Source organism: Lytechinus pictus, chromosome 1 (assembly GCF_037042905.1).
Source record: "Lytechinus pictus isolate F3 Inbred chromosome 1, Lp3.0, whole genome shotgun sequence".
In the NCBI taxonomy this organism is placed as follows: domain Eukaryota; kingdom Metazoa; phylum Echinodermata; class Echinoidea; order Temnopleuroida; family Toxopneustidae; genus Lytechinus; species Lytechinus pictus.
The window spans coordinates 17,667,313-17,691,264 of NC_087245.1; the positions used below are offsets into that span (position 1 = coordinate 17,667,313).

Genomic DNA, 23,952 nt, shown 5'->3' on the forward strand with positions numbered 1-23,952 from the left:
TATACCAATTTGATGAGCATCAATAGCAAAGGCCAGATATTGCAGAATAAATATAATATTCATGAACTTCTTTGTGATAGCTAATTATGTCCTTCATACAAACGTCCTTGGCTCGATGGCGTTATTCTCCCATGCAGCGAATGGGAGGCCTCGGTATAAAATGTTGATATCATTACTGTAACAACGGCACATTCAGATGAACAAATTCTTAATTCTGAGAGAGGAACTATACCTCTTTCACATTTCACGAAACTATTTGAAGATTTCCTTCTGCTGCTCTCAGGACTCGGTGCATGAAAAAAACATCAGTAATCATGGTAAGCTCATACTTTCTATTATTATTATTATTACTATTATCATTATTACTATTATCATTATCGCAGATTTCACACCCGTCATGATTTATCATGGACATAATTACGGTTTCATGATGTTTACTTTTACTTCTTAGGCCAATTTTCCATTTCCTTTCTTGGTCAATTAAAAAAAAATGAACTAAAATAGTTGCCTGTTATGTACATGTTGCACTCCTGTATTTGTCCCCCCCCCCCCTCATCTCTCTCTCTCTCTATATATATATATATATCTCTCTCCCTCCTTGAACAGTCTTGAAAACAAGTCCTTATTCTTTTTTAATGTTCGATTTATTTAGGGAAAATTGATTTTGTATTCAGTTACGTCCATCACAATCGTCATGGAATTCTTAATTGATATCTCTTTCTGCTTCTTTCAGTCTGTCGTATGCTCATCACAGAGTTTGCCTATTTTCCTGTTCCTCATTGCAGTGAGTTTCGTTCATGGTGGTAAGTTTGAATTTGATATTTTGACCCTTTTTTATTTGTATTGATTATCATGATTACAAACAAAACATCTCATAATTACTGTAGACAAAAAGAAAAACAACAGAAAAAATAACTAAAATAATAATCAGAATAACAATATCAATAAGAATATAAAGTGACCCGGTTTTTAATCATACACTTCTTATAATATTTTTGCGATACATAAATCGCGGTATAATCTGTGAAGAGAATGTAATGTTGGATTGTAACATAGCCAATCCTTACTATCTTTTCAACAGTAAAGTAAATTGTGGAGAAAACACTCGGAATGATCACGAATGTTTTATAGATCCCGTGATCCCACTTTTATTTTTTGTAACTTCCAGTTTAGTTCATACTTCAGTACTTTACATATTTAAAATAAATATTAGGGGAAACGCATAAACGATCAAAATTACCGTCTTGTCGATTTTTTTTTACAATACAGTTGCTGAATTAAAAGAGCTTTGCGACCCAGACCCTGTATTATGTAAGAACATCACTCTATCTGGAGGGAGATCGATTCAACTCATTCCAAGATTAGCATCACCATCAAACGATCCTGAACCAGTTCTGGTAAAACTCCCATCTTGGCGCCATTTTGTCTGTGTTTTACCGAAAAGAAATGGTGAGTGCATAAAAACGATCTTCTACAGATATTTTAGACATAATAGGCCTATGTCCCCTTATATCATAAGATTTCGCAAAAATATTTTCTAGGCTATTTGGATTACTGTTGCTCATTTCACCTTTCTTTAGATGGGTATTATGACCGGTTCCCTCGAGCCATTTGGCGCATCTACCTCCCGGATCTTCCTGTTCCTATAATATGCTAAAGAGATACTGTAACCGGCGTGTGGTCTATCGTGTTTAAATATTTCTGGAGGAGCTGCATCTGTTACAGGTGCTCTTCGAATTGTTATTTTTGTGTGACATTGTAGAGTTTTGCTTCTGACCAAATTGCTTTGTTGCACCAAATATGCAAAAGTCTATACATGTTATTCATTGGCAGCGGAACGGTTTTGAAAGGGGGTGGGGCTGAACATACATAAAATCGCAATCATGGTCATTTTTGCGTTTTTGTACAAAGTTTTAGGAAAAGTGGGGCTGAAGCCCCTAGCACCCCCCCCCCCCCCCCCCCCGTTCAGTGAGCCATGTTAATATGTAAATGTGGAAGGGTCTGGTTATTTACAGACTTCATTATTAAAGGAGAATGAAACTCTTGGAGCAAGTTAGCTTTTGTGAAAGCAGAAAAATCAAAGAATAAGATCAACAAAACTTTGAGTAAAATAGGACTAGCAATAAAAGGGTTATGAGCATTTGAATGTCGAGATCACTAATGCTATGGAGATCCTCCCATTGGCAATGCGACCAAGATCTGTGATGTCACACACGTACAACTCTCCCATTCGGACACTGAAAATATACCCCAAAACATCTCTTTTTGCTCATTCTAATCATATGACAAACGATTCATCAATGATATAATGTTGTAAAACCTCTGTACTTGTCATCTCATAAAGAAAACACCTAACCTTGTGATAGACTCTATAAAAGTGAGAATATAAGTGAAATAAGTACTAAAGTAATGTGGGAGTTGTACGTGTGTGATATCACAGATCTTGGTCGCATTGCCGATGGGAGGATCTACATGGCACTAGTGATCTCAATATTCAAATGCTCATAACTTTCTTATTATTCATTCAATCTTCCTCAAACTTTTAACAATATGTTTCTTTGATTTTTCTCTTTGATATGGATTCAGCTAGTTTCAAGGGTTTCATTCTCCTTTAACTTGTCCCCTTGTTTGTCCTTCATTTCGGATCGTGCTTTCCTACTATCTTTTGCAAAGAGCGATTTTGTACGATTCGTATTGACTGCATCCTATGCAGTCTGCTTCCTTTTCTTGAACCATGGACCGTGTTTATCAGTGTTTCGTAAATATCTTATCGAGAATAGTACTTCTATACAATGTGCCTTTACACTATCTTCTATAGGCCGGCCAGACCGGATTCGTTAATGTTTTTGTTCTCTTCCATCATCATGATCATGTGTCCATGTTTCTACTACAGGAAGTTCTGTCCCAACACAATCACCATCCGTAAATAGTTTTTTAATTAGCATTATTATATCGTCTTTGTATTATTATGTCAATATCGTAGAGAATCCTACGGATACATCACCACCACTAGAAACTCTCGATGGAGGAAGTTCGACAACCTCGCCAGAAATTTCATCCAGTGGATCAACTGAAGCTTCGTCAGAACAAGCAATGTCAGGCTCAGTAACTACTCCATCAGAACCTACGACCAATGGTAAAACAAGCCCCCAGCCCCCCTTCTCGGTTCCGTGCCCATAATAATCTGTAAAAGCTCCATGGTTAAAGTGATAGGGTCTGATAATACTTCCATAATGATTTTCCTCGTTTGTCCTTTATGTCGGATCATGCATTCCTCCTAACCTTTTTGCAGTTAGGTATCGCGATTTTGTACGATTCTTATTGACCCAATCCTGTGCAGTCTTCTTCCTTTTCTTGAACCATGGATCATGTTTTTCATTGTTCCTTTAATGTCTCATCGAGAATAGTACTGCTATCAATGTTTCTTCTAGACCAGACCGGTTTTGCTAATGTTTTTGCTCTCTTCCATTCATCTATGATCTTCCATGTTTCTCCTACACGAAGTTCTTTCCTAACACAATCACCATCGGTAATTGGTTTTTATGTCAATATCGTATAGATACTCCCATGGATGCATCACCGCCCCAAGAAACTCCTGGTGGAGGAAGTTCGACAACTTCACCAGAACTTTCTTCCAGTGGATCAACTGAAGCTTCGTCAGAACAAGCAATGACCCCAATGACAGGCTCTTCAACTACTCCATCAGAACCTACGACCAATGGTAAATCAAGCCCCCAGCCCCCCTTCTCGGTTCCGTGCCCATAATAATCTGTAATAGCTCCATGGTTAAAGTGATAGGGTCTGATAACACTTCCATAATGATTTTCCTCGTTTGTCCTTTATGTCGGATCATGCATTCCTCCTAACCTTTTTGCAGTTAGGTATCGCGATTTTGCACGATTCTTATTGACCCAATCCTGTGCAGTCTTCTTCCTTTTCTTGAACCATGGATCATGTTTTTCATTGTTCCTTTAATGTCTCATCGAGAATAGTACTGCTATCAATGTTTCTTCTAGACCAGACCGGTTTTGCTATTGTTTTTGCTCTCTTCCTTTCATCTATGATCTTCCATGTTTCTCCTACACGAAGTTCTGTCCTAACACAATCACCATCGGTAATTGTTTTTTATGTCAATATCGTATAGATACTCCCATGGATGCATCACCACCCCAAAAGACTCCTGGTGGAGGAAGTTCGACAACTTCACCAGAACTTTCATCCAGTGGATCAACTGAAGCTTCGTCAGAACAAGCAATGACCCCAATGACAGGCTCTTCAACTACTCCATCAGAACATACGACAGACGATGCAGCGACAACTTTGTCACACCCTACAACAATTCCTTCTACGGAGGCTTTACCTGAAACCACAACAAAAGGAACCTCAGGTGTGAATTCGTGTAAGACGCTCTATTCAATGGGGCATCAAACAAGTGGTGTCTATGCCATCTCTCCTAGCGGTGTGGGTCTGACCGATGTCTACTGCGATATGACCACCGATAGCGGAGGGTGGACAATCTTCCAGGTACGTTCCGCCAGGTTCTCGGTGTGAAATGAATCTATCCGATGTTTATGTTTTATTAAGATGGTCAATATTTTTGCTTAATCGCATCTTTTTTTCGTTTCTCTTTTCTTTTCTTTTTTTAAAAGAACTTTTGCTCTATCCACCATTTCATTCTGGCCTCTTCATCATGTTAATATAGGCCAAATAAGTAGAATTTTGTAGACTTGCTCGCTTCGCCCGCTCACAATTTTTCTGAAATATTCCAACGTATCTAAACTCAACCTTCTCTTGCACGCTCACTATTCGATAATTTTTTTCACATATCACATCCTTCACAATAATAATATGCATACAGAAACGTTATGACGGATCTGTGGATTTTTACCGCAATTATACCGAGTATGTTCGTGGATTTGGTGACGTCGAGGGCGAATACTGGTTGGGATTAGACCAACTCTACTTACTTGCTAAAGATGGAGTCGAACTCAGAATCGATATGGTTGATTACGATAACAATCCATTCTACGCTCATTATGGCAGTTTTAGCATTGGAAGTACCAACACCAAGTAAGGTTCTTACAATTTTCCTTCGCTATAATTATAGAGAGAGCGTATGGAAAACGTTACATTTTGGAAAAGCTGTCAAAATTACGCTTATTAATGAAGTATCATTGTGTAATATCTCTAAAATCTTCTCTATTAGATGACACCACGAGATATTTTGTACATGCTTGAGCGCAAAACGACATGTTTTATCAGGGTGACGAGAATGGCTTGCACCATAATGAAGGAATGGGCAGTCAAATCAAATGATTTGCTCGAGTTATTAAGATCTTTTCACATACTATTTATTCTTGATTAGTACAGGATAGAAGAGGCATAACCTTGTTTTTACATATATATTATATTTTTTGATGGTTTCTTGTCAATTTTAGAGTGCTGATTACGAATCTGAATGATGCCACTCGTGTAACCTTGAGCATTTCCCGCAAATTGGCAAAATCCAATATGGCCGCCAAAATATGCAAATTACCCATGAAAATCATAAAAATTGCCTGCACATTGGCAACAAAATGCATGAAATTGTGTGGCAGGAGTGAAATACTCGCTGAATAAATAATTTTTGACAAAATATATATTTTCTGGATCATAATGGCCGCCATAGGCCTCTGTATACTCTATTATGTACACCATGAATAGGGAAAACTAATTTTCACAAAAAATGAGCGCTAAACTGCAAGAAATCGTGATCTATGAACGAAGTTCTGTATGCAAATCGTCATTACTAACGAGATATATCATTTATTATATCATGTATGGGAACATTTCTGTATTTTGATATTTAAAATAGCCGCCACTGGCCAAAACAGTATTATGTACAATGGCAAAGGGGGCCAAAAGAATCACAAGAGTGAGCACTAAAATGCATATTATTAAGATAAACGAGTGGAATACTGACTAAAAACATAATTGTTAGCGAAATTTATCATTTAATATGCCATGTATGTGATAAATGTTGTATTTTGATATTCAAAATTGCTGCCTAAGACCCTAACAGTATTATGTACAATGAGAAAGAGGACCAAAGAAATTACAAGAGGTGGCACTAAAATGCATATGTATGTGATAAAGTTACGTAATACTGTCTAAAAAAACCATAATGAATATTCGTAGTACACGTAAATGGAGTAGATCTCCAACGAAATATAGTTTGTGTTAAATACTATATTTTGACTTTCAAAATGGCCGCCATAGACATTGACTGTATTATGTATAATGCGAACTGGGAAACTAATATTCACAGGAGTGAGCACCATAAATGTACGTTATAGTGATCCGTGAGTAAAATATTGCCTGAAAGCATAATTTCTAACAAGATATATCATTTATTCTGCCAGTTAGGTGACAAATACTGTATTTTAAAAGTAAAAATGGCTACTACAGGCCCTTACGGTATATTATGTACCATGTAAATGGAAAAAAATGATTTCAACATAATTTGGCTTTGCTTGACTAAATGGTGTTGTATGAGTGAAATATTGTCTGAAAACATCATTTATAACAAAAATATATCATATCTTGTGTAATTTAGGTGATAAATATTGTATTTAAACATTCAAAATGGCCGTCATATGCCCTTTTGTGAAAATTATCTGTCGTCATTCAAATTGACGATAAGGGCCTATGATAGCTATTTTCAATTTCAAAATGCAGCATTTTCAACTTAATTACACAAGATATGATATATCTCGGCAGAAACCATGGTTTTAGGCAATATTTCACCCTTACATCACAATTATATGCAATATCTATAGTCAAGCAAAGCCAAATTCTGTCAAAATTATATGTCACATGTTCCTATGTACATAATACTTTTAGGACCTATGGCAGCCATTTTGGATTTCAAAGTATACAGCATTTATTACCTCCATGACCAATATGTGATGTATGTAGTTAGAAATCATGTTTAAGACAATATTTTTAATCGTACATAACAGTTACATGCATTTTATGATTCTCACTCTTGTGAAAATTAGTTTGGTTAGGGCTTGTAGCGGCTATTTTGAATGTCAAAATACAGTATTTATCACCTACATGGCAGAAGAAATGCTATAATTCCTTCAAAATTATGTTTTCAAATAATATTTTACTCATACAACAGGATTATATGGATTTCATAGTCAAGCAAACCCAAATTCTTACAAAATTATATGTCCCCATTTACATTCTAGATAATACTGTTAGGGCCTTTATGGGCCAATTTTGAATTTCACAATACAGCATTTATCTCATGCATGACAAAAGAAATGATATGCCTCGCTAGAAAACATGTTTTCAGACAAAATTTTACTCGTAGATCACAATTACATGTATTTTATGTTTCTTACTCTTGTGAAAAATAGTTTCTCCATTTGCATTGTACATAATGAATATAGGGCCCATGGCGGCCATTTTGAATGTCAAATTATAGCATTTATCACATACATGGCATGATGAATAATATCTTTTGTTAACAATTATGTTTTTAGTCAGTATTCCACACGTTTATCTTAATAATATGCATTTTAGTGCTCACTCTTGTGATTTTTTTGGCCCCCATTGCCATTGTACATACTACTGTTTGGGCCAGTGGCAGCTATTTTAAATAATAAAATACAGCAATTTTCCCATACATGACATAATATATATATCTCGTTAGTAATGGTGATTTGCATACTGTACTTCGTTCATATATCACGATTTCTTGCGGTTTAGTGCTCATTTTTGTGAAAATGAGTTTTCCCTATTCATGTTGTACATAATAGAGTTTACAAAGGGCTATGGCGGCCATTTTGAATATCCAGAAAATAGATATTTTGTCGAAAATTATTTTTTCAGAGAGTATTTCACTCCTGCCACAAAATGTCATGCATTTATCGCCAATAAGCGGGCAATTTTGTGACTTTTATGGGTAATTCAAATATTTTGGCGGCCATATTGGATTTTGCCAATTTGTGGAAAATGCTCAAGGTTACGCGAGTGACATCATTCAGATTCATAATCAGCACCCTCGAATTGACAAGCAACCATAAAAAAATATTGTATATATGAAAAAACAAGGTTCGTCAATTTTCTATGGGGCCAATCCTGGACTAAATCATGCTTAAAACAGTGGACAATAGAAATTTAAAAAATCTATTTTGGGTATTCACGTACGTGATTTTGACAGCTTTTTCAAAATGAAACGTTTATCGTTCATCAAATTTTGATTTTTGTTTATATTGCTTATATAATTCTACATTACACATTACTACCGAACCAACAGCAACGGTAATTATCATTTCCCTAATCATCCCCGGGTAATTTGTGCCTTTTCACTCCCGGTTCACCCCCCCCCCCCCCCCCCCCCTCCGCTCGTAATCGCGATATCTGCGCGATGGCGGAAAATGACGGTTGCATCTTAGCAAACTTTCACTAAATCTATATTATCTTGTCCCATACACAAATTAACTATCTTTATTTGTGCTATGGAAGTAGAATTTGGGGGTAAATCTATCGATAAAGCCATCGAAAAACTTTTTTTTCAGAGACTCTTTGTATCTAGGATTGTTATAAATATGCATACACATAAAATGTTTTCTTAAGTGGGTCTTTTTATCGTTGTGTTTTTCCTGTTTATTTATTTTTTTTAACTATGTTTTTTCATGGAATTTTTCGTCGATACTTGAAAGTGCTATTTAAATCGAATGTTACAAGGGCCGCGAAACCGAAGGGGGGGGCGGGTGGCGCTTCATCTCTCCCAGTATTTAACCATTTTCACAAAGAGTGAAAATGACCAACGATTTTATGCATGCCCCCCCCCCCTCGCTTTCCATATCGTTCTGCAGCCCCTCTGTTAAAAGATACAGTTACTAATTTTGACTAGAAACAGAGTTTACATTGGATTTGTGCATGAAATTACCTTTTTTAAGCAAATTTGGGCCTAACAATAACCATGAGCAGATGACCAATAAACCGTGAATTACGATAATTTAAGGGGTACTCCAGGCTGAAAATGATATGATTTGAAAAAGATAAAGAAAAAATAGACAAACAAAACACTGAAGAATTGTTTGAAAATGGACAAGGAATAACAAAGTTATGACATTATATAGATTTGCATTATTTATTTCATATTTTCATACATGTGTGTGTGATATATCTTTATCATGATAAAATAAGTTGCAGCCATGAATATCTCATATATTATATCAATTGTCTATCCTTTTATATTTTGTTCTTAAAGAAAAAAATGAATAAACATACTTTCATGTAAAAAAATACAAATGAACAAGTGGGGATATGATATTATCGGTCTACTCATGAAGACATGTTTAGAACTGTTTATTACGGTGAAACAGTTCTAAACATGTCTTCATGAGTAGACCGATAATATCATATCCCCACTTGTTCTTTTGTATTTTTTTACATGAAAGTATGTTTATTCATTTTTTTCTTTAAGAACAAAATATAAAAGGATAGACAATTGATATAATATATGAGATATTCATGACTGAAACGTATTTTATCATGATAAAGATATATCACACACACATGTATGAAAATATGAAATAAATATGATTTCATGTAACAACATAAAAAGGTAAAGTGGGGAGGTGACATCATCAGCCCACCTACTGAATATTCATGCAACGTTCATATAACTGTTTCACAATATTGCTGAATTTTACTATAGGCAAATATACTTAGATATAATAATTTTCAACCCGGAGTAACCCTTTATTCTGATGTTGATTACATTTTCAATGTAATGCTTGTTTAAATTTATTTTAAAGTAAATGAATAGAGATATTAATGAATTAATTGAAAAAAAATAGATAAAATATAATGACGTGACAAAAAATTTATGAATTACAAAATAATATTTATGCACGGAGCATTTTTCAACTTAGGGGCCCTACGAAAATAAGAAGTAAAAATGAAAGTGCTGATACTTAGATCCTCGGGTGCGATACGTCAGACATATTTTCATTATATTTTCTCTTCAATCGCAATCTTGAATTTACATGACTGTTTTAAGGTTCTATATAGTCTTAGACTAAATTCAATTTAATGTATGTATTTACTATCTTCAACAAAGCTACCGAATCGGGTTTTCATCATATACCGGTACTGCAGGAGAAGGGCTAGATGCAGCCAACGGACAGGACTTCTCAACCTATGACAATGACCATGATGACACCAGGGCTAATTGTGCTTCTCTGTACAAAGGGGGGTGGTGGTATAACGACTGTTATACAGCCAACTTGAATGGGATACACGGACTCCAAACTGGTTTGACAGCGATTATTTGGGATTTCTCTGACTCAAAATACATGAGAGCTACAGAAATGAAGTTAAGATGATCGGATTGATCCATGTTGTTGTCATTCCTTTCTACCTAATTTTTTAAGTTCTTATACAATAGTTATTTTAAAGCACAATGTAGTCCAAGTGATTGTGTATATTAGAGAATCACTTGAAAAACAGGAATAAGCAATTTAAACATATTTCATGTAATGATCTATATCTATAATGGATTTCATGTCAACATGGTAACACGAACATGGGCCTCATGTTTCGGAGGGGGGGGGGATGGGCTGCTCACGTATAATGGTAGAACCGGTACGTGGCTCTTAAGACCCCTTTTCACTCATTGACCAACCCGTTCTCCCTCGCTCCTTCATATCCTAACTAAGCCCTTTATTTTATTCGTCAGTTCTCGATGACCACATTTCATTGTAAATTCCACCCACCCCCCCCCAAAAAAAAAAATGCAGAACTTCAGTTCTTAAGAGTATGGCATCTGATTTTCTGGCCAAACATCCGTATCCTTTCCAATCCGAGTGGGGGGGGGTGCCTCTCACTGAAAAACCAGTCCAGAATGATAGTCCTTTCTCAAGAGCTTTCAAGACACTGGACCCTGGTTCCTTTCACACCTTAAGGGCGCCACCTATTGCTGTCCTTTACCAGGAAACGAAACAAAACTGTTTATTCATATTTATTTATCAAAACCTAATAGACAATCATTATTCGGAGTTGTTAAAACTCATATTAGTGAAAAGTGCGTAAGTTTCAATATTTTACATCAATTCCAGACAATAACAGACTGTCATGAAAATTGCATTTTTCTCGTGACAATTTTATTTTCACTTTACAAAATCCCAGCCATGGCGTAATTTCCTTCAGCAAGAAATGTATCCACATTGTGCTGCACTCAACCCAGGTGAGGTGAATGGGTACCCGGTAGGAAGAAATTCCTTGAATGCTTGAGCAGCCCAGCTAAAGCCAGGGTAATAATAATAGCAGGGCCCGCTGGGAGAACAGTTTTCAGAACTGAAGTGGCTTCCCTGGGTCAATATACCTATATAACTATATTATTATAAAATACGTACCTTTTGAATTTATCTTTGATACAACCGATGTAGAAGAGGCTTGGCTATTATAGTATGACGTATAAATTTATATGTCTCTCTCTCACTTACACACCCTCCCTGCATGATTTTCTATTATTCATGCCATGTAAGTAGACTTAAGTTTTTGACGAAATACTGTTATGTTTTTGTTTATCTGCTTATATTCCTCAGATTGTATATTTGTTTTGCATTACCTAGTATTTTTGTTTTGAACAAAATATTGGCGAATGCCAGTGATGCTCTAATAGTAAATTCAGTTCAATTCATGTTAGCAGTAAACAAACATACTCCAAGGAAGAACAAAACGAGTTCGGTCTAAAGTCTGTCCTTGGATGAACGGCGAGTTAATTAGTGAGATGAATAGACGAAATAAGTTTCATAAAATGATATTAAAGTATAAGTGCTCAGAATATACTGACAATGGACAAAACATCGAGAATTACCGTTTACCCTTTCAAGCCACTTTAAATTTTAATGTGGAAGTGTGTGGACAATTGTAAAATGTTGATTTAAAACTTGTCAAATTTTGAGGATTTTCACATTTTTGAACTGTCTTACTGTTATACCATATTTTGCCCAATTTCTGGATATATTAATGTTTTGATATATATTTCTTCATGTGTTAATTTAATATCCACATTTTGTGATCAAATAAAATTGGAAATATTCGCAATTATCTATTTTCAACAAAACTCACTTTCTAGTTTTCCCATGAAACTGGCGGCATCACAGGTCGCCAACAAAGGCTACATTGCACCTGTGTATTCTTTTGTACTTCTTTAGAAATCGAAAGGTACATGAATTAATTTGCATTTCGTTGACACTCCATCTTTTTTACCTCCATGGAATTATCGACCAATTTCTCTCCTTAGTTATAATTTTTATCGAAGATTCAAGAGAGAGCTGTAGTTGCGTAACTATGGGGGGGGCAGAGATAACGGAGGAAAAAGAAGAGAATTGAGGAAGGAAGAAAGAGAGACATTGTGACAGACATTGTGGGAAATGAAAGAAGGGGAATGTAAATAATATTATTTTGATAATTTGATGAAAAATAATGTGCATAGGGTCTATGTGCTCATCACTCCTGGTGCTAATATTTACGGAAGCTTAAAAGTGCCACCGAGATGACGAGATAATTCCTCGTCTTCTCGACTTTTTGGGTCCGATAAAGCGAGACGGTGAAATTCCAAATCTCGTCTTCTCGACTTCTCGGATACGAGAAGATGAGAAAGCGAGATTCCAAATCTCGTCTTCTCGACTTCTCGGGTATGTGAAGATGAGAAAGCGAGATTCCAAATCTCGTCTTCCCGTCTTCTCGTGTATGTGAAGGTGAGAAAGTGAGATTCCGAATCTTGTCTTCTCGACTTCTCGGGTATGTGAAGGTGAGAAAGCGAGATTCCAAATCTCGTCTTCCCGTCTTCTCGGGTATGTGAAGGTGAGAAAGCGAGATTCCGAATCTCGTCTTCTCGACTTCTAGGGTATGAGAAGGTGAGAAAGCGAGATTCTAAATCTCGTCTTCTCCACTTCTCGGGTATGTGAAGATGAGAAAGCGAGATTCCGAATCTCGTCTTCTCGACTTCTAGGGTATGAGAAGGTGAGAAAGCGAGATTCTAAATCTCGTATTCTCGACTTCTCGGGTATGAGAAGATGTGAAAGCGAGATTTCAAATGTCGTCTTCTCGACTTCTCGGGTATGAGAAGGTGAGAAGGCGAGATTCCAAATGTCGTCTTCTCGACTTCTAGGGTATGAGAAGGTGAGAAAGCGAGATTCTAAATCTCGTATTCTCGACTTCTCGGGTATGAGAAGATGAGAAAGCGAGATTTCAAATGTCGTCTTCTCGACTTCTCGGGTATGAGAAGGTGAGAAGGCGAGATTCCAAATCTCGTCTTCTCGACTTTTTCGGTATTAAAATGTACGGAAGCTTGAGAGTGCCACAATGGTAGTCTGTCGTCATCCTGAGCCATTGTTTGTCTATATATAGGCACAGAACACGGGTTAAAGCCCGATAGACCGCGGGTCCGATAGACCGCGGGTCCGATAGTCCGCGGGTCTGATAGACCGCGGGTCCGATAGACCGTGGGTCCGATAGTCCGCGGGTCCGATAGACCGCGGTTCGATAGACTGCGGGTCCAATAGACCGCGGGTCCGATAGTCCGCGGGTCCGATAGACCGCGGGTCCGATAGTGCGCGGTGTGTGTAAAATTATGATCAGGATATAGTGAGATCCAATTAAGAGGTCAAAAGGCCAATGATACGAGTCCATGGGGTTCTATAACGATGACCCTAAGGACAATCTACTTCAAGGAAAATATTATCCCCATATTTTTATCGTCAGGGACTGCTACCCACCCCCCCCCCCCGGAAATTTACCCTCTATAGACGCCATACGGAGCCTCTAAAATGCCATCGACTAGACGACATGGCTAGATACTTTATCTTGCCATGTCGACTAAATAAGCTTATTATGTCCGCATGGCGCGATACGTTATTCTGCCACTTATAAAAAGTTATATGTCAACATGGCGAGATATTTTATCTTGCCAAGTCGACTTAAATAAGTTACATGTCAACATAGCGATATATCGGGATTCTCGCCGGGACTTGTACACTTCATATCTCGCCATGTGGACATATCGACTTGACAAGATAGAATATACCGCTATGTCGAAATAATAAGCGTATTAATGACTTAGGCGGCGGAAGCGGTGGGGGGGGGGACCTTTCCCCCCTAAATTTGAGGTGAGGGACGATCCCCCCTAGATTTTTAGTTGAGAACCTTTTTTTGCTTGTCAATTTGTTTTCTACGTCCCCTCCCCCCCCCCCTACATTGAGGTGGACCCCCCTAAAATCTTTTTGCCCCCCCCCCCTAATTTTGGTTGATAACCTTTTTTTTCTTGTCAAAAAATGTTGGTGGTCCTTCTTATAAATTTTGGTTGATTTGCTTGTCAAATTTGTTATCTGTGTCCATCCCAAAATTTCAGGTGGACCCCCCTAAATTGTTTTGCCTTCCGCCGCCAATGATTGATTAAGACATGGCAAGATAAAGTACCACGCCATGTCGTCACGTTGATGGCATTTTCAAGGATCCGTACTAGGGGTAATTATCCGGGGTAATTGTCTGGAGGGTAAATTTCCGGGGGGGGGGTATCAGTCCCCGGCGGTAAAAATATAAGGATAATATTTTCCTTGAAGTAGTTGTCAGGGGTTGATTGCCCTAATTGGGTTATTGTTATAGAACTCAGGCGCGGATCCAGGATTTCGTGGGGAGGGGTAGACGTCAAAGAAAATCTGAGATTTCATTCTTAAAAACAAATTGAGGTATCTCACAAGGCCTAAATAAATAATGAGAACGCGAAGCGCGATCTTTTTTTTTTTTTTTTTTAATAGATTTTTCATGTATTATATCCTGAAAGCCTAAGTCAGGGGCGGACCCAGCTTCCGCCAATAGGTTGAGGGGCCATTTTTTCACCCATATTTTCAAATCATATTATCAAAATTGATTTTTTTTCTTTCTTTGAAGGGGTTGTCCCAGTGCCGTAATGAGCCAACAATTTCGAGGGGGCTCGATATGGTGTATCGCATAAAATTAATAAGAAGTTGCCAGTGAGCGAAGCGAGCAATCAAATATGCTGAAATTTTTATCACAAAAATACAAGGTTGTGGTAGATTTTGACATAATATTTGGAAAATAATATTATAATTTATCCTAATTCCTTTCCTTTTCTCTCTATTTTTTCTCAGTTTTGATTCTGTCTTTTATTTATTTATTTTTTTTTTTTGGGGGGGGCAAAACGCCCTTTTCCTAACAGTCATTTCCTAGCTTTACTTTATAAGCAACATAAATGTGTAATAATCTCTTAAGCCCTATGTAATCTAAAAATGAAATTTCATGTATTTTGTCCTGAAAATTGAACATTTTGGGCAATGTTTGTGAACCTGAACAGGACGCGTATGTAACTAGATAATTACCACGAGCGCGAAGCGCGAGCAGAAATGTTAAATATTCGTTCTGGCCTGGTCAAATAGGGTCCTGTTAAGGATGTTTTGCAGTTAGCCATTAAGACGATACATATTTCAACGATTAAATAATGCAAGCGCGAAGCGCGAGCTGAACATTTTTTATATTCCAACCTAAAAAGATTAGATTTCAAATCCCCCAATGGGACATTCGATTCATGTTTGTCAATCATGAAAAAGGATGGATAATTTTTGGTATCTTCCTGCAATAATAATGCGAGCGCAAAGCGCGAGCAGAAAATTTTTGATATTCTGATTCCAAACTGGATAATTTTAGCACGTTTTGAATAAGATCAAGCTTTGTATCTCAAAAACATGCGCGCGCGTGTTTTAGAGTTAGACAGAATCCTGGCAATCTGAATACATTTCATTTTTCATCATAAAAATCAATAATGCAAGCGCAGAGCCCGAGCTGAAAATAATATTTGAAATTCCGATATTAAAAGGGTCAATTTAAGCATTGTTTACAGCACTGTGTATATAGGGAAATTTGATAGCACTATATAACTAATGCGAGCGCGAAGCGCGAGCTGATATTTTATTATTTATTTGACCCAGGATCGAGACATTTTAGGCCTAAGGACATTTTGTCATCATGAAGGATGACTATCTTCTATTTCTTTTCCTAAAACTTATTGATATTTATTTCTGAAAAAGGGACAATTATGAATTCATACAAATTTTATTTCATATTTATTAATCTGTTAGGCCTAATGAGTGTGTGAAATTTGTTGACAGTTCATGAGGCCTGAAAACTGGATATTTTAAGTATTTTTGTAATCATGAATAGGATTCATTAGTTGATATATTTTTAGCAAATAATGCGAGCGCAAATTGCGATCCGGATTTTTTTAATAGAATTAATATATAGGTATACATAACTCACCAATCAAAATGCGAGCGCACAGCGCTAGCTCATAGGCCTTTATTATTTTTTTTACAATCGAGACACCTGAAAAGGTATATTTAGAGAATCTTATATGAAATATAAAAAGACAATAGGTAGACCTACTTGGCAAATAGTGCGAGCGCACAAAATGTTGCAAATGTTGATTCAAACCATAAAACGGACATTTTCCAGAGCACTTAAAAACATAAATTGGTAAATAAAACAAAATAATGAAAGATCGATGTCCGAGCTGAATTATGTTTTGTACATTAATATCCAAACTTGATATTTTAAACTACATATCAGCCTATTGAGCAAGATATGTATCTCATCGAACAGGCAATGCGAGCGCGATGCGCGAGCGAAACTTTAATATAGTGACATTGAATATTAAAAACAAATTGTTTTCCAAGTCTTCTCCTGACCTTATTTTATTCACTCGTCTTCCTCCTTTTATGTTTCGTCTTCTTTTTTCTCCTTTCTTTCCCCCTTTTTTTTTCTTTCCCCGTTTTTCACAATTTATTTGCTCTGTCAATAGGGGGGAGGTTGCCCTCGGGCGGCCTCGATCCGCCTATGTTAGTAGTTGTTATGATGAACACGATGCATATCTATTAAGAAATGAATGCGACCGCGAAGCGCTAGCTGAAAACTTTTATAATGATGAAATGAAAAATACATTTTCAGTTGTCAGGTTAGAATATCAAATATTTTCAGCTTGTGCTGCTCGTTCGCATAAAAAACTGTAAGGTCGGGATGCGTATATGACTAAACAATTTATTGATGCCAGCGCGAAGCGCGAGCTCAATTTTGTATATACTGACTTAGGAAGGACTAAGGTATAATTCCTATTCTTGAAGCAGAGGATGCATACCTCATTAATCAATTATTGCGAGCGCGTAGCGCGAGCTGAATTTGATAATAACTTTTTTTTGTGACCCTGAACAGGGTATCTATCTCGCTAAACAGACTTAAAACTCGAAAACATTGTTTTTTCTGTGATCGTAAAAACGGGATATTTTAATTCAGCCGCATTAATTTAAGTTTTTTGGGCAGGACATATATTTTACTATAAACAGGCAATACGAGCAATGTTGCGCCCCCGGTCGAAAATTAATTTGCATGAAGCCCTCTAAGTTCAAGGTCAATTTGGCGCCCTCGGTTGAACATAAACTTGGCGCCCCCATGTGAAATATAACTTTGCCCTCCCTCCCCCTCTCTGAAACATGTATTTGTCGCATTATGGTCAAAATTCAAATTAGCGCTCCCCTAGTTCGAACATCAATTCGGTGCCCCGCTAGATCGAACATCAATTCGGCGCCCCATAGTTCGAACGTCATTTTGGCGCCATCAAATCGACGTCCAGGGGAGCGTTTCATTAAAGGACTTGTCGGACGTTTTATCTGACAAGTCCCCTTTTATCCGACAGTTACCATAGAAACAGTGACTCTCAAAATAAAAATTAAGGAAAGATATCAGATCTGACAATTTGTCGGACAAAAATGTTGATGAAACGCTCCCCAGGTCAACATCTCCCTCTTCCGTTTCGCATCTCCCTTTCTTTCTTTTTTCTTTCTCTTATCCTCATTCCCCTTCCTTCCTTTCTCTTTCTTTCTCTCTTTCGTTCCCCCTCTTCTTTCCCCCCTTTTCTTCTCTTTTCCCCCATCTTTTCTTTCCCCCTTTTCTTCTCTTTTTCTGTCTTTTCTTTCCCTCTTTTCCTCTCTCTTTTCTCGTTTTTCCTCTCTTCCTCCCTTACTCTCTCTTTTTTTCTTCTCTTTTCCTCTCTTCCTCTCTCTCTCTCTTTTCTTATCTTTCTTCCCATCTTCCTCTCTCTTTAAATATTATTCTCTTCCTTCCTCTTTTTTTCTTCTTCTTTTCCCCCTTTTCGTTATTCTTTTCTTTTTCTTTCCTTTCCCCCTTTTTTCTCTTTTAATTTTTTTCTTCTCTCCCTCCCCTTCCTCCCTCTCCCTCTTTCTTCTCTTTCTTTCCCCTCCTCCTCTCTCTCTCTCTCTCTTTTCTTATCTTTCTTCCCATCTTCCTCTATTTAAAAATTCTTCTCTTTCTTCTTTTTTTTTTCTTCCTTTTCCTCCTTTTCCTTTCTCCTTTCTTTTCTTCTCTTCTTTTTCCCTCCTCTTTTTTTCCTCTTCTTTCCCCTTTTCTTCTCCCTTTTTTCCTTTGTCTTTCCTTTCCCCTTTTTCTTCTCTTCTTCTCTTACTTTCTCCTTCTTACTCTCTCTTCTATTCTCTTCTTTTCCCATCTTCCTCTCTCTTTTTTTATTCTCTCTCTTTTCCCCTCTTCCCCCTCTTTTTTTGAGCTGGGGTGGGGGGGGGGGGGGTGAGGCAGTTCCCCCTCCGCCAACCATGGATCCGCACCTGATAGAACCCCATGGCCTCGTATCATTTGACATTTGGACCTCTCGATGACATTTGATATATCTGATCATAATTTTACACACACTGCGGACTATCGGACCCGCGGTCTATCGGACCCGCGGACTATCGGACCCGCGGTCTATAGGACCCGCGGTCTAACGGACCCGCGGTCTATCGGACCCGCGGTCTAACGGACCCGCGGTCTATCGGGATGTCCCCAGAACACGAGCCCTCTCGCCTCTGTAAAAAATGGCTCCTCGTTGACCGCGCTGTCCTGTCTTTTCGCCTTTTTACGGAAGCTTAAGAGTGCCACCGAGATGACGAGATAATTCATCGTCTTCTCGACTTTTTTGGTCCGAGAAGGCGAGAAGGCGTGATCCGGCATCTCGTCTTCTAAGCCTTTTTTGGTCCAATAAGGCGAGAAGGTGAAATTCCAAATCACGTTTTCCCGACTTCTCGGGTACGAGAAGGGGAAAAGGCGACATTTGGAATCTCGTCTTACCGACTTCTCGGGTACGAGAAGGGGAGAAGGCGACATTCCAATTCTCGTCTTCCCGACTTCTCGGGTACGAAAAGGGGAGAAGGCGACATTCCGAATATCGTCTTCCCGACTTCTCGGGTACGAGAAAATGAGAAGGCGAGATTTGGAATCTCGTCTTCCGACTTCTCGGGTACGAGAAGGTGAGAAGGCGAGATTTGGAATCTCGCTTTCTCATCTGCTCATACCCGAGAAGTCGAGAAGACGAGGTTTGGAATCTCGCTTTCTCACCTTCACATACCCGAGAAGTCGAGAAGACGAGATTTGGAATCTCGCTTTCTAATTTCCTCATACCCGAGAAGTCGAGAAGACGAGGTTTGGAATTTCGCTTTCTCACCTTCACATACCCGAGAAGTCGAGAAGACGATATTTGGAATCTCGCTTTCTCATCTTCACATACCCGAGAAGTCGAGAAGACGAGATTTAGAATCTCGCTTTCTCATCTTCGCATACCCGAGAAGTGGAGAAGACGAGATTCCAAATGTCGCCTTCTCATCTGCTCATACCCGATAAGTCGAGGAGACGAGATTTAGAATCTCGCTTTCTCATCTTCACATACCCGAGAAGTCGGGAAGACGAGATTTGGAATCTCGCTTTATCGCCTTCTCGTATCCGAGAAGTCGAGAAGACGAGATTTGGAATTTCACCGTCTCGCCTTATAGGACAAAAAAAGGCTGAGAAGACGAGATACCGGATCACGCCTTCTCGCTTTATCGGACCCAAAAAGTCGAGAAGACGAGGAATTATCTCGTCATCTCGGTGGCACTTTTAAACATCCGTAAATATTGCCTGATTAGATACATAATCCCGTTCAAGAGGATTAAATGGAGCCATGCATTTTCAAGTCATACACCAAATATTTTTCCTCGAGCGCTCGCCTGGCCTAATTCGCTTTGTGAATTAGGATATCCCTCGCTTCGCTCGGGAAGCAGCCGCCAGGGCCTCGACAAGCATGACAAGAGGCTACGTCAGTGGCTGTTCAGACAGCAGCATCAAATGCAGCACCATCAACCGGAAAAATTATACAGTAAAAATTATTTCTACAGGAGCACCTCAAGGCTCAGTCCTTGGGCCGCTGCTATTTACCATCTTTATTAACGATCTACCAATACAAGTCGAGACGTTTTCTCATGTACTGTTGTAATGTTTGGTCTAATCGATTTCTAAACAATAACGAAATACTTAATCAACTGCACAAGCGAGCAGCGTATAGGGCTATTATATCCGGTTTCTCTTGGATGACCCCATCAAAACAGGTATTTTATCAACTTACAACCAGCACAACAAAATGTTGATTTGATTTGAATAAAAAGAGAAAAATCCAAAAAGCATAACACTTAAAATTTCATCAGAATCGGTTGTAAAATGAGAAAGTTATGACATTTTAAAGTTTTGCTTAATTTCAAATTTTCTCCTCATCGTCAAGTGAAATAACGATTAATTCTTCCCTGAACCCGTGGAATTAACATCGTATAGATGTGCATGGACGTCATTGGACGAAGCGGGTATTGGACGAAACTGGGTCGACGGACGAACTGACTGACAATTTGGTCGAAATGATTATGTCGGGGCACTGTGGGCAATGGTAATGGACCTGAATCAGCAAAGCCCCCCCCCCCCCCAAAAAAAAAAAAAAAAAAAAAAAAAACGAAAGAAGGAAGGAAAGAAAAATGGGCTAAGGTAATCAATTTCAATGGGGTTTTATTGACCAAATGTCGTATATTCCCTGGAATATTTCTGTCATCTGACAGAAGAAAAAAAAAGACACCTTTGTTTCAAGACTCGTGAAATTTACAAACATTTTTAGGTGTAAGTCATGAATATTCATATATTCCCATGTCCCACTTTTTAAATACATTTTTTAGTTATTTATCTGCATCTTCACTTCGTTATTGCGTTGTTTTAAGTTATACTAATTCATAGGCGGATCCAGGGGGACCAAGGGGCCCAGGCCCTCCCAATTGGCGGAGCAACAAAAAAAGAAAAAAAAAGGAAAGAAAGAAAAAAGGGAAAAGAGAGGAGAAAAAAGGAGAGGAGGAAGACGAGTGAATGAAAAAAAAGATTAAAATGAGGGGAAGACTTGGAAAATAAAAAGAATATTTCATGTCACTAGGTCTATATAAAATTTTCGCTCGCGCTTCGCGGTCAAACTGTTAGGTGATTTACATAACTTGTTCAACGTGGAGCTTAAATATCAATTTCACCTCGGAAATCAAACTTTCATTATTTTGTGTGATTTACAAATTGATTTTTATAAAGTGCTCTGTACAAATATTTTGATTTATCAGGTACTTATTATTTTCGTGTATTCCATACAATTTTCAAAATATCCCTTTTCAGGTCTGATTGTCAAAACGTATCAGCTAGCGCTGCTCGATCGCCTTTTGATTGGCGAGTTATGTATGTGTCAATTTTGATTACGCAACAAACTACTTAAAATCCTTTGTTCATGACTGCATGAATTTCTACTCTTGATTTGCACTCACATTAATTCCGCGCCCTCATTATGCATTGATAAATAAGATATCAATTTAATAATTAAATTGTCCCTTTTGTTTCATCTCGCGCTTGGCAAGAGGAATAGAAAGATAGTCATCATTTTTGTATGATGACATGTCCTAAGGATGTCCCGGTCCTATGTCAAAACTCAAAATAATAATAATGAAAAATATCAGCTCTTTATTAAGTGCAATCTATATCCACCTCACAATTTTCCTACAAAGTGCTTGAAATAATGAGCTGAATTTGACCCTTTTTAGATCGGAATATCAAATATTTTATGCTCGCGCTTCGCGCTCGCTTTGATTTCCATGATAATATGTACTTTTAGAATGCCTAGATTGTAGGATTAAATCTGAAACAGGCGCGCGTGCATCTGCTCGCGCTTTGTCCTCGCATTATTAATGTAGGAAGATCCCCTTATTACTCATCCTTTTCATGACAATGCATAATAGAGTGTCCCGTTTTTAGGTCTAAATCTCGATTTTTTCCGCTCGCGCTTCGCGCTCGCATCAATTGTTTAGTTATCACGATTACAAATATTGATTAAAATTTTCCATTCTTTACGTACTAGAAATGTCAAAAATTTTCAGCTCGCGCTCGCATTATATTGATTGTTGAAATATTTAACGTCTTCATGGCTAAGTGCTAGCAGTCCTTAACAGGTAGGGCCTACCTTTTCGATCAGTTCAAAACTCTGCTCACGCTTTGCGCTCGCATTATTAATGTAAGGAAGATCCCCAATTACTCATCCTTTTCATTATTTAAAAAACATGAATAGAGTGTCTCGTTTTTAGGTCTAAATCTCGAAATTTTCGGCTTGCTCTTCACCCTCGCATCAATTGTTAAGTTATATACCTGTTCTGTTTAAATTACAAAAAGTGCATAGAATTTCCAATCTTTAGGTAAAAGTGTCAAAAAATTTCAGCTCGCGCCTGACGCTCGCATTATTTGATTGTTGAAAATTATGTAACGTCTTCATGGCTAACTGCAAGCAGTAGGTAGGGCGTAGGCCTACCTTTTCGATTAGTTCAAAACGTGTATTAAAAATTTCTGCTCGCGCTTCTCGTTCGTAGTAGAGTTGCATACACATCTTTTTCAGGATAACAAACATTGCCTACAATGTCCAAATTTTAGGGAAAAATACATAAAATAAAAAAGATTGCTCGCTTCGCGCTCGCATTATATAAATTATGATTATGATATTATATATTTATGTTGATTTATAAGAGTAATGCTAAGAAGCAACTATTAGAACCACCCCTTCAAAGAAACAAACAAAAATCATGTTCGAGCGGCCGATCGGGGAAAATATGGCTGAAAAAAAATTCCGCCCACCCCCCCCCCTATTGGCGAAGGCTGGATCCGCCCCTGCTAATTGTCTTGTTATTGTATTTGTATATCATAAAAGCCAAGTCCACCCCAGCAATCAAGAAGTGGATTTGGAGAAAATGGAGAAAAATCAAACTACTATAATTATAACGCTGCATCATGAGACGGCTATTCTGATTGGAGGTTTACTAGGCATTTAATTAATTAAAGTTCTCATCGAGGAAAAGTTTTTCATCACGGTCAAATGTTATTAATGCTTGATCGAGAGCTCGATAACTCTCTAAACTATTGTGGTGGCAGCATACTATTTTCAAAAGGTTATTTTGATAGGGTCTCGCATTACAATAGAGACGGGCACATTACCTCAATAGGCAAATCCTTGTTGGGCCTATTTAAAGCGACACATTTTGCAAATTGCATGTCTTTTCTCTAAACAACCTCTAAATGTAAACTGAAACTAATCAAACTAATTACTCTGTCAGAGTTGTATAAAGGGCTTATCCCATTCATCAAAATCTACGGCAATTTTTTTTTTCGCTTAAATCTGTATGCCAGAGTGCACATAATAATGACTCTAATCCTCGGTAAACTTGAGCAAAAGTTGCCATAATTAAGCGAACCTTTTAAATAAAATTCACAATTATCGATTATACCATCACGACAACTTGATACTTTATATATAATGTATACCAATTTGATGAGCATCAATAGCAAAGGCCAGATATTGCAGAATAAATATAATATTCATGAACTTCTTTGTGATAGCTAATTATGTCCTTCATACAAACGTCCTTGGCTCGATGGCGTTATTCTCCCATGCAGCGAATGGGAGGCCTCGGTATAAAATGTTGATATCATTACTGTAACAAC

General features: G+C 37.8%; 1 protein-coding gene across 1 annotated transcript; it reads left to right on the forward strand.

The window, feature by feature from the left end:
* The first annotated feature begins 174 nt into the window (after nt 1-174).
* On the forward strand, nt 175-12,109 carry LOC135155616 (microfibril-associated glycoprotein 4-like). Its single transcript, XM_064105173.1, has 6 exons — nt 175-317; nt 734-803; nt 1,270-1,449; nt 4,145-4,524; nt 4,859-5,070; nt 10,124-12,109. The coding sequence occupies exons 1-6, from the start codon at nt 294-296 to the stop codon at nt 10,386-10,388; spliced, it is 1,131 nt and encodes a 376-aa protein (XP_063961243.1). The 5' UTR covers nt 175-293; the 3' UTR covers nt 10,389-12,109.
* Nucleotides 12,110-23,952: the final 11,843 nt, after the last annotated feature.